The sequence below is a fragment of the Hypomesus transpacificus genome, chromosome 2 (assembly GCF_021917145.1).
Source record: "Hypomesus transpacificus isolate Combined female chromosome 2, fHypTra1, whole genome shotgun sequence".
Classification (NCBI taxonomy): domain Eukaryota; kingdom Metazoa; phylum Chordata; class Actinopteri; order Osmeriformes; family Osmeridae; genus Hypomesus; species Hypomesus transpacificus.
In genome coordinates this window covers 11,695,091-11,705,328 of record NC_061061.1, presented here as the reverse complement: position 1 = coordinate 11,705,328, position 10,238 = coordinate 11,695,091, and the positions used below count along the sequence as shown (strand labels likewise).

The 10,238-nt window shown below is 45.9% G+C and overlaps 1 protein-coding gene across 2 annotated transcripts; it reads right to left on the bottom strand.

The window, feature by feature from the left end:
• Positions 1 to 3,377: 3,377 nt before the first annotated feature.
• LOC124473771 (polyadenylate-binding protein 1A) lies at positions 3,378 to 9,593 on the bottom strand. Of its 2 annotated transcripts, none has more exons than XM_047029456.1 (14): positions 8,712 to 9,593; positions 8,084 to 8,277; positions 7,772 to 7,887; positions 7,288 to 7,427; positions 7,071 to 7,165; positions 6,707 to 6,940; positions 6,267 to 6,539; positions 5,420 to 5,510; positions 4,902 to 5,015; positions 4,536 to 4,678; positions 4,326 to 4,410; positions 3,996 to 4,126; positions 3,785 to 3,904; positions 3,378 to 3,453 (listed from the first exon to the last, which is right to left on the bottom strand). In XM_047029456.1, the coding sequence occupies exons 1-13, from the start codon at positions 8,902 to 8,904 to the stop codon at positions 3,815 to 3,817; spliced, it is 1,899 nt and encodes a 632-aa protein (XP_046885412.1). In that variant the 5' UTR covers positions 8,905 to 9,593; the 3' UTR covers positions 3,378 to 3,453; positions 3,785 to 3,814. The 2 variants fall into 2 exon arrangements, with proteins under 2 accessions (XP_046885412.1, XP_046885404.1); XM_047029448.1 differs by having other exon boundaries at positions 3,809 to 3,904.
• Between the last annotated feature and the right edge of the window lie 645 nt (positions 9,594 to 10,238).

Below are 10,238 nucleotides of genomic sequence, written 5' to 3'. Positions count from 1 at the left end.
GCCAGTTACCCGACGTTGACATTGCTCACATGCTTCTCATAACTGTTAGAGATAGGAGATACATTAGGATACTGCCTGGCTTCATGGAATTTGAAGTTAAAGACATACTTCACAGTCATGTCAGTCAATAGAAGTTAACGTGCAGAGTCCTCTACACAGTCCAATTAATCAGAAGATCTATGTATATTTTTGTTTAAATTGTTTGAGCATAATATATATATATATAAATACAAAGGATATATACAGCACCTTTGAATATATATTTAATAATTTTGTTGGGAGAAGCTGCTCAAAACACATCAAACACATGTTCTCTCACATTGAAATGAAATATGCTGGTGTCGACAAATTGCTGACACACAAGACTCACTGAATTTACAGCTCCCATTTTCTTTTCCCTCACATCCAGCCAGATGTACCATCTCGCCGCCTCCTATCTGAGAACGGGAAGCACAATCACTGTGAGGTATTTGATCACTAACACCAGCACACAGCAGCTGAGAGTAGTCAAATCCTGGCAGACTTCTAAACAGAGCATGTATTTTGCATCACAGACACAGAGTCCTCGACATTCAACACCTTCACAACCAACCAAGATTCAAATAGATCATAAAAAAGCTACTGCTCTGTATTTAATAGGTCGGAAGACACAAGATGATATAGCTCCCTGTCATGAAACACACACACACACACACATAATTGTTGTAATTCCCCTTTATGATTAAGAACTGAAACCCAGTGCTAACCCAGACTCTATATTATGTGTCCATAGCTACCAGATAAACAATCATAAAGTCTTCCTTCACTATCCAAACACTTCCTCTATAAAGGTAAGTCATAGCTTTTATGATTTGAAGAACCAGTGGAGAGACTAAGACAGATTTTATACAATGAATGTAGTTTTTTGAGAATGCACAGACACACATCAGCCCCTCACTGAAATAATGGATATCACACATACAGTAGAGTGAACAATCTTTTCCACTCCTTCCCACACTCCTTTCAAAACACAGCTAAAACAAAATAGTTTGCTTTGAAATATGCAATTGCACAACTCTTCCCAGATATGTGGCACAGACAGGGCAGACAGATGTTTTGCATCCACCCTAGAGAGGATTACATGGACAACCTTCCAGTGTCTTCTAAAATGGAGGGGTGACGAGGCACGATGCGAGGAGAGTAAGTGTCCCTTTTACCACTATAGTCTCACATCAACCAGTCCTACTCATTTCTTTCGTTTTGACTTCCTGTTAATGCCCCATCAAGCGAGCCAGCTTCTCTGAATAGAGATTGAACATCAGGCCCAGACAAGTGAGAGGCAGCAGACTGAGAAGGCATCATGTGACACGAGGAATCTGGGGTAAGCTGAGGCTTTTATACAATCAAAAGATGCAGGTCAGCACAACAGACTAGGCAGAGCACTGTTGTGTTGCTGTAAGAAGGCTGCTACTTTATGGCTCTTTCTGCTGCACATGATTCACCTCACACTTAAAGAGCTCCTTGCCTTGTACTGCAGCTCAGGGTTTTTTATGAGAAAATGAAACGGTTCCAGACGAGGGAGGGCGGAATATAAAAAAAAAGCTTGGAAAACAAAGGTGGTGACAGTTTGGGAAGATGATGATCAAGATAAGACTGTTCTGTGAGGGTCTGTCTCTATAAGGCATTTTTAGAGTGTAAATAGCAAACTGGCTGTACTTATTGTCGATCCCTGGGCAGGGGGCCTGAGGTGAACCATCTTGGTGAACCAAGACAAATTACAGAATTCCCACACCACACAGCTATGTCCTCTCATTCAGCTATCAAACTGTGAGGACAAAATATGTTTACCCCAAATCCCTCCATGGGCCATGAACAAACAACAATAAAAACATGCTACAGTCCGAGCTCGATGACCTCTTGAAAAGTTCCTCCGAATTGGTCATGTGCTGCGCATCAGTGCTAAAGTATGCTAAGGTCGAGTCCAGCTTAAACAAGGAGGTTGTAGGTCTGGAAATGTTTGTGTTGGAGTCTTGGTGAGACATTGGAAGTGCCTGCTGTTCTAATAAAACACAGCGTCCAGGCTTGGAGAGTCTGACTCCCTTGCCAGGCTGTAGACATTGGCTCATGAGGGAACCTAAGAGAAGTCTAAAGGCTTTGTTTTGCTGGTGCTGGTTGTTCAAAGAAATACCACAGCATATCTGACATTTGGGAAGTTAATGAAAAGTAATCAAATGTCTGGCATTGTTAAGAAAAACGAATTGTTGAGATGCAGATTGAACTATGACGCCAGCCAAGCTTTATGAGAAAAGAACCAGAAACCGTTGGCGTTGAAGAACCTCCGATTCTCATTCCCAAACCATGTACTGTAAGAAAAGGAGATTCAGGCATATGGGTCTGAATGCTGCTCTCTGGGAAACTCCTTAGTTAATCAAGGTTGCTGCCCTCTATCCCCTTGACGCACTCAACCATGGTTCCCACAAACACCCTGCCAAGTCTCCTCTGCTCTAGTTTAAAGAGTTTACACTGTTAGAGGGCAGAATTACATGATGGAACCCCATTTCCAGTATGCACTGATGGAAGTGTCTGATGTTGTGAAGTGCTATAAACAGAGATCCAGCTTTGGAGTAACAGTTGAAGCAACTAGGTTACAAGAGACAGGCCGCTGTCAGAAAAGTAAACAGAAAAGTAGATACCACCCCTGGGACTAGCATGAGGGACCAGATAATATGCATGTGGGTGAACTGAAGCTACATCCAGAGTTAGAGGCATCATCATGAAAACATGATCTAGGACTTGATCAAAGCCAATCATAAATGCACACATGGACATATTTGTTTATATAATCCAATATAGGAAAATGTGTTCCAAGTAGCCTAAGAACTGAACTTGTCAATCAACTAGGCACTCACACAAGCTGCCTAAACTCTGCTGCCACCTGGAGGTGTGTGTTGTAAGTGGAGGATTTTTCCTGTCTCCTGATGCACTTTGGAAATACTAAACAGCATTTGTACTCCTGTTGGAAGAGAACACTAAGGCTTTATCATTTCTGAGCTGGAAGAAGGGGCACAATTCAAATTGTTTGATTTATTGTGAGATTTATTACAACCAGCAGCATTACAACCCTAATAACTTTTCAAAATGCTCAGCTATCGCCTCTGTACATACGTATCAGTTGACATTCTGAGCAACGACAGAGCAAAGGACAAAGTATGTAAGTAGGAATGTATTCATCCCATTTTTCAAACTTTCAATTTTCAAATTTTTCTATTTTTTAAAGAAACTTTTGTATTCTTATCATCAAGGTCTAGCTTGACTTTTACTAGACCTGGCAAAGTCAATCATCCGTTCTTTTTTTAAAGATATAAATTTATTCATTTTGCAATGTTTTCGGTGTTTTCAGTTTTTCGATGTTTAAACGTTTTTTTTTTTTCAAACTTTTTCTTCGGTGAAGCAGGTTTCAATGATTTCCATTACCTGAAACGGGAACACGAAATTAGCAGAACATCAACGCCAAGATATGAAATCATCACGTCAGCATAATTGACCCGGGCTGCGTTTCCAAATAACAATGGATCGTAGCAACGATCGAGCAAGAAACGAAACCATCGATATGTCTTACGTGCGTTTCCCAAACATGCTCGTAAGGAGTAGTACGAATTTTCAAGAGATACTTTAGCTACCATGTCTTTGGGAACGGCCCGTAAAACTAGGATTCATCGTAGGCCCACGATGGATTCTACGATCAACTTAGGCTTACGACGCTTTGGGAAACGCAGCCCTATTTGAAGTTATTAGTATTACACACAGTAGCTTTACTTCTTCAACACACCTCGTCTTAGACGCTGGGGACTCCAGCGGGGTTGGTCGGTTTCTGTGCGGCCTCTTTGGCCTGGTGTGCCTGCAGCACAGCAACAGCCTCGTCGACCTGAGAGGCGGAGCAACAAGGATGTGTTACACACCAGCAGAACCACAGTCACCAGGCAGAGAAGGGGGACCATGGTGAGGTGGTGACTGACCTTAGAGCGCAGTGACTCGGGGGACTCCAGCATGTGGAGTAGCTCAGAGTTGTCAATCTCTAGCAGCATACCAGTGATCTTCCCAGCCAGGCTAGGGTGCATGTTCTGGATCAGGGGGAACAGACGCTCACCTAGGAGGGGGAGAGGGGGGTGCTGCGGTTAGAACCACACTGAGAACCACTATGTTCTGGAATGAGAATCTGTAGGACACACTAGCAGAGAAGGAAAGGGTGCAGTGTTTCCAAACCAAGTGTGGAGAGCATGAACTAAAGAGAAGCTTGTCATTCAACCAAGCTGTAGTAGGGGATTCTAACTAGAGGCCAGTCTCACCCAGCATCTGCTTCTGTTCCTGAGGAGGGGCAGCAGCCAACATGGAGGCAGTCAGGGGCTCCTGGCCTTGGACATGGACAGCCGGCTGCATGGAGGAAACGGACATCAGCCACCTTACAAGCATTACAAGCTAGTTATGCATTATAACTACCCAGAGTCCACGCCCCCTGAAGAGGTTCTGTGTGTGCGCGCGTGCGAGGGGGTGGGTACCTGCTGCATGGCGACCTGCGGCTGAGAGGCCATGTGCTGCTGGGGGTTGCGGACGCCGGCGGCGTACTTGTACTGGGGCATGGCACGCACGGGGGCGGGAGCCGCAGACGCACCGGCGGGACGCTGGCCCAGAGCCTGGGTGGCTGAGGAGGCAGACAGGAAGTCAAACAGGAAGTCAGGATCACACCCACACCCAACATTGAGAGGGCAACAATATTTTGCCATCATGGAATTTAGTAGATCATTCGGAAATCAACTTGAATCCTGCATTTCCTATGCTCGGAGGAAGCGAAGCACCAAAACGGAGGGTGAAAAGCTGCCGTCTCTTGGGCCGTGCTGTCTGGCCTCTGGATGTGTCGTACTCACCCATGCGCTGGGAGGTCATCATGCGTGGCACCTGGGAGGTGGTGGGCCGCATGGCGTTGAAGGTCTGCGGGCGTGGCGCGGACGGACGCATGGCGTTGGGCATGTTCTGGAAGTCTGGAGCCGGAGAGGGGGGAGAGAGAGAGGGGTGGATGAGACAGGCGGACCCAGCTAAGGGGATCAGGTCCTGACCAGCCTATGAAGTCAAAGGCTTTGCTGGCAACACCTTTTGGTGCTCCTGGCCTGGGTCAAGTTTGGTCTATGATAACTGTGTTGCAAGTATGGTATCGCTCTGGATAAGAGCATCTGCTAAATGACTAAATGTAATGTATCAAAAGGCTTGATATGATGTCATCATCTTTAGCAAAACCAAGTGAAAATGTGCATAATACATGTAGTTAAGGTATGATGTGAATCAATTCTGCAGGTAAACTGTTCACACGACCCCCCTCCCCCACAGCCATAGTCAGTATACTAGTGGTCCTGTATGGGTGTGTGAGTGTTCCGTTCTCGGTACTCACGTTGAGGTCGGACTCCCTGGGTGGCCCAGCGAGGGCTGGGTCTGAGCTGGGCCAGCTGGTTGGCTGAGTAGTAAGCAGCACGGTTTTGGGCCTGAGAAGAACCAAGAGGTACCGTTACCATTCTGGTCCAGAAGGTTCTTTTAACATGCCCTTCCTTCCCAATGCTGTTATGCTGGATCTTTGCTCCTGTTCAATCCAACTACAGAGACAGTCAGAGACACTGACTGTCTCTCCACCTTCAAGAAAAGGCTCAAGACGCACTTGTTCCGGGCTTACAACGGTACTTAGGAATGGTTTGCTTGACCCGATGTTAGTTCCTGAGATCCTCAAGGTCACAATGACTCTTGCTTAGAGACTTGATGCTCTTGTGGTTAGTGGTAACTGATTTACTCGCTGTGATATATTGTTGCTTTTTTTTTCTACAGGTACACTTGCACTTATAGTGGTTCATGTTGTTTAATTGTAACTTGTTTAACTACATGCTCTTAGGGTTCTTCCCTTTGGCACTTATTTTGGTTGTTCACAATATGTGCTTCATGTTTTGGTTACTCGCAATGTTTTTGGGGCTATCTTGTTGTTATTATCAGTGACTTATGCACTTTGTAAAGCTCTCTCTTGGAAGTCGCCTTGGATAAAAGCGTGTGAATATGAACTACACACAACGTGCTTTGAGAATTAGTCAGCGTGGATACTGTCTCGGTCTGTCTGTCTGACTGTCTGTCTGTCTGTCTGTGTGCGTCTGTCTGTGTGTGTGCGTCTGTCTGTCCGTGTGCGTCTGTCCGTGTGTGTCATCCAGCCTTGAGGGTTCCGTTCCTCAGTAGACAGTGATGTGGGGATGGTCCTTTACCTGCGGGATGGCAGCCATGAAGTAGCCCGAGGGCGGGGCAGGCTGGTAGGGGTTGATGACCGGGTTGGGTACGGCTCGGACGGTGGCCATCCTCTGCATGTACTGGTTGGTAAGGTGAGCCTGGCGCTCCTCCTTGCGCTGGGCCAGCGCCACGTACAGGGGCTTGGTGGCCACGATGCGGCCGTTCATCTCCGTCACCGCCTTGGTGGCCTCTTCGGGGGACGAGAAACAGACAAAGCCGAAGCCTTTGCTGCGTCCGCCCTCCATCATGACCTAGAGATACGAGAGAGATGCCATCTTGAATCCGTCCACTTCAAATTTGGAACACTTTCTATAAAAAACCTTTGGCAAAAAAACATTTTATCAAAAAAACTGAAAAAAACAAACTAACAAAACAACTAACAGTTCCCAGGTGTGGATTAGTATCCAGGTAGGGCTACCTTAGCGCTGGTGATGGTGCCGAAGGGAGTGAACTCCTTGCGGAGTCGCTCGTCGTCCAGCCCGTCGTCGAGGTTCTTCACATACAGGTTGACGCCCTGGTAGCGGGTCATTCGGTCCTGTTTCATCTGCTCAAACTTGCGTTTCAGCTCGTTCTGCCGCTCGCCCTTCTTCTGGGCGCGGCCCACGTACACCTGGCGCCCGTTCAGCTCCTTGCCGTTCATGTCGTCCACGGCCTGGGGCGAGGAGAGACGCCACAGAGCTTCTAATGACACACCGCTCAAGACATTCAGACAGCCTGCCCGCCTGGAGCCCGCGTGGAGCCCCGCGTGGAGCCCGCAGAGCGACAAAGGAACGGTCACTGACCTTCTGGGCGTCCTCGTGCCTCTCGAAGCTGACGAAACCGAAGCCCTTGGACTTCCCGCCGTCGTCCGTCATCACACGGATGCTGAGGGCGGGTCCTGCACCGACACAACATCAGACCTGTCACACGGTGTCATCTCTCTCCCCCCCCCCCCCCCCCCGCCCTCAATGCCAAAACACGACCTATTGTACAGCGCAGCGACACCGGATAAACAATCACCGTATTTGTTGAACATCTCTCTCAGTTTCTCGTCGTCCATGTCGTCTCCAAAGTTCTTGATGTACACGTTGGTGAATTCCCTGGCACGGGCACCGAGTTCAGCCTCTCGTTCCTTGCGAGACTTGAATCGGCCCACAAACCTATAGTGTCGGTGGTTACAAAGCAGTGTTACTAAAAACAGCATGTGCTTAGATCAGCTGACCGGAAACAGGAAAAGGTCACTCAGGGTTTTTCCGACATAGGATCGTTAATGATACAGATCATGACGATCCATATTAAAACTGTTTCATTTGCCTGGTAACTGGTTTTCTATATTACAACCACAAAGTTAGTTGATATTATTCCCACACTATTAGTAGGGTGATGCTGTTAAACACTTAAAACACCACAAATCAACATGAGCCCACTACGACCAAATGGTTAAACCCGTTTAAACTTCCGAGTAAGGGGGGAAAAAAATAGAAAGAAATTACAGCACACTTACACTTTTCTGTCATTGAGCAACATGCCGTTCATTTTCTCAATGGCCCTCTCTGCAGCCTCCTGAGTCTCAAAGTGCACAAAGCCATAGCCCTTTGAGCCATTCTCATCACAAACCACCTTGGGGAGAGGACATGTGTTAAGTGTTAAAGCAAAAACCATGCAAGTCGTGGTGGCTGTCCAGATTTACCACCTGGTGATCTATTCGATATGCATCGTTGTTACATGCTGAAGAACTATTAGGCACACAATCACTCGCAAAATGCACTCAAGTACACGCAAAGAAACACGTTCCCGAGAGCAGTCTTTTTCCTACCTTGCAGGATAAGATGTTCCCGAAAGCAGAGAATGTGTCGTAGAGGGCTTTGTTGTCGATGGACTTGTCTAGGTTCTTGATGAAAATGTTTCCCACTCCGCTTTTCCGTAAGGAGGGGTCCCTTTGAGACCACATTATACGGAGCGGTCTTCCCTTGATGACGTCAAAATTCATGGTGTCCAGGGCACGCTCGGCTGAAAAAGAGAGGCGACACCATCAGCCACACCCCCAGGTAGTAATTCTCTGGCGGACTCGGTTAGGAAAATAGTGGCAATCGCAATGACATAATGCCAATCAATGCAAGACCGTACTTTACTACAGCAGAATAAAGAAAATGCTTAATGCATCTTTGCGGCTCATGCCTACTCTTTCAGCTGGTCGTTACAATAAAATACGCTATTGGTCAACAGGGGCTGGGTCTTCGAGCCCGCAAAATGGCTAGAAATCGTGAAACAACGATTCATCAGATCAAACATTCATTGGTCTGACCCATTTTTGTACAACTCATTCTATTGCACGTTTCAGAATTGTGGCAAGCACCATCGCCACATTTAATAGCTTGCTTGACATTCTTTGAATTAATTAACCGGTGAAGACAACCCAGGTTTGATGAAGGAAAATGGCTTACCGTCAGCTGGCTGTTGGAAATTAACGTATGCATATCCAAGAGACCGGCGAGTGATCATGTCTCTGCATACTCGGATTGATAGAATCGGCCCGGCTGGGCTGAATTTTTCGTACAGCATGGCTTCAGTAACATCTTGGTGTAGGTCGCCCACGTACAGCGAGGCCATGGGGTAACTAGGCGCGCTAGGATTCATGCCTGATGAGGACGGACCGTGCACTAGAGCGGCACCGCACGAGTGTAGCAAATATCCAACTAGGAGAAAATAAGATCGCTATCTAGCTGTCTGACAACCAAAGCCCCGGGTCTCTGCAAACCGAGACAGATGATTCCAGTGAAAACTTGAGTGTCCTTTGTTCCGTTTTCGTCAAGGTTTCGGTACTGCGCGCAAGATGAGGACAGAAACGTGGGCCAGACTAGTTCTGGGTAGCTAACGATTCGGACAATATGGCCTTGCTACGCTAATGCAGATAATACACCGCCTGTATTCTTTCACAACGTGGTGGCAAGCTACAGTTACAACAAATAATTATATATCGACAAATACAATAAAAAAGTGCAAATTCTAACAGCACAAGCTGGCAACAATATTCGTTGGCTAAGCACCCCACGCTTTCAAAAATGTCGGCAAAATAGCTAAAGCTAACTTGATTAGCACTATCGTTGTCTTCCTTTGCGTCTTGTGCACGTTGGCTTGAAAATCAAATCCTGCTTCACCGATTTCTTTTTCTTACAAAAATAATGTTTGTGTCAATAGTCTAGCCTTTGATGTTTCTCATAATAATAATAAAATGTGTGCCGAGACTAGCTCCGGTGCACACTCTACGCAGACGAATAACAGGAATGAAATGTCATGTGGATGGAATGCCGAGTCTACACCGCGACGCTGGGCGACGACTGTGACGTCACGTTTGGTTTAGTTGTGGACATGTGCTGCTTTGGAAAACCAAAAAGCCAATATCTGTATTGAACATTATGATCAAATCTTAAATTCCCCTGTTTCAATGTAATTATGATATATGTATGACACATTACTATGTTATGCTGTTTGGTTATGTATTTTTTGTTATTATTAAAAGAAGGAAAACAAGAGCTTCTTTGTATAAATACGAATAGTCTTTATGAGTACATTACATTCACCATATAGCTGGCCGCGTAACGTTCCTTTTGTGTAAACCCAACATAATTCTTTGGAGTTCATAGAGGGACACAATTAAATGGCTCCAATGCATTTTCACAAATACAATGTATTAATAATCAGTGTATACTATCCGGAAAATGCGTCCCTTGAGATTACTTTCAATGCAATGTCGTCTCGCAAAAAAGTGATTCTGTAGTGGGTTTTTAAAATGAATGATTGATAAATGAAATTAATCACCCCACTTCCACACGTGCCCAAAGACTTTCGTGTCAAAAGGAATATCTTGGTAGCATCAGCAGGGGGTGCAGTTGAGCAATGTAAAAGCATATATACATTATATGCTGTCAAATGTCATTATGTCAATTATATCACATTCTTCACCTAAACCG

Bases quoted from the DNA above. Each gene is read 5' to 3' on its own strand.
- LOC124473771 (XM_047029456.1), bottom strand. From the start codon at position 8,904: ATGAATCCTAGCGCGCCTAGTTACCCCATGGCCTCGCTGTACGTGGGC. The intron at 7,166-7,287 runs GTGATTGTTTAT...GTGTCGGTGCAG, and splicing joins AGAGATGTTCAACAAATACG to GACCCGCCCTCAGCATCCGT. The intron at 4,411-4,535 runs GTACCCACCCCC...TCCTCCATGCAG, and splicing joins CGCAGGTCGCCATGCAGCAG to CCGGCTGTCCATGTCCAAGG.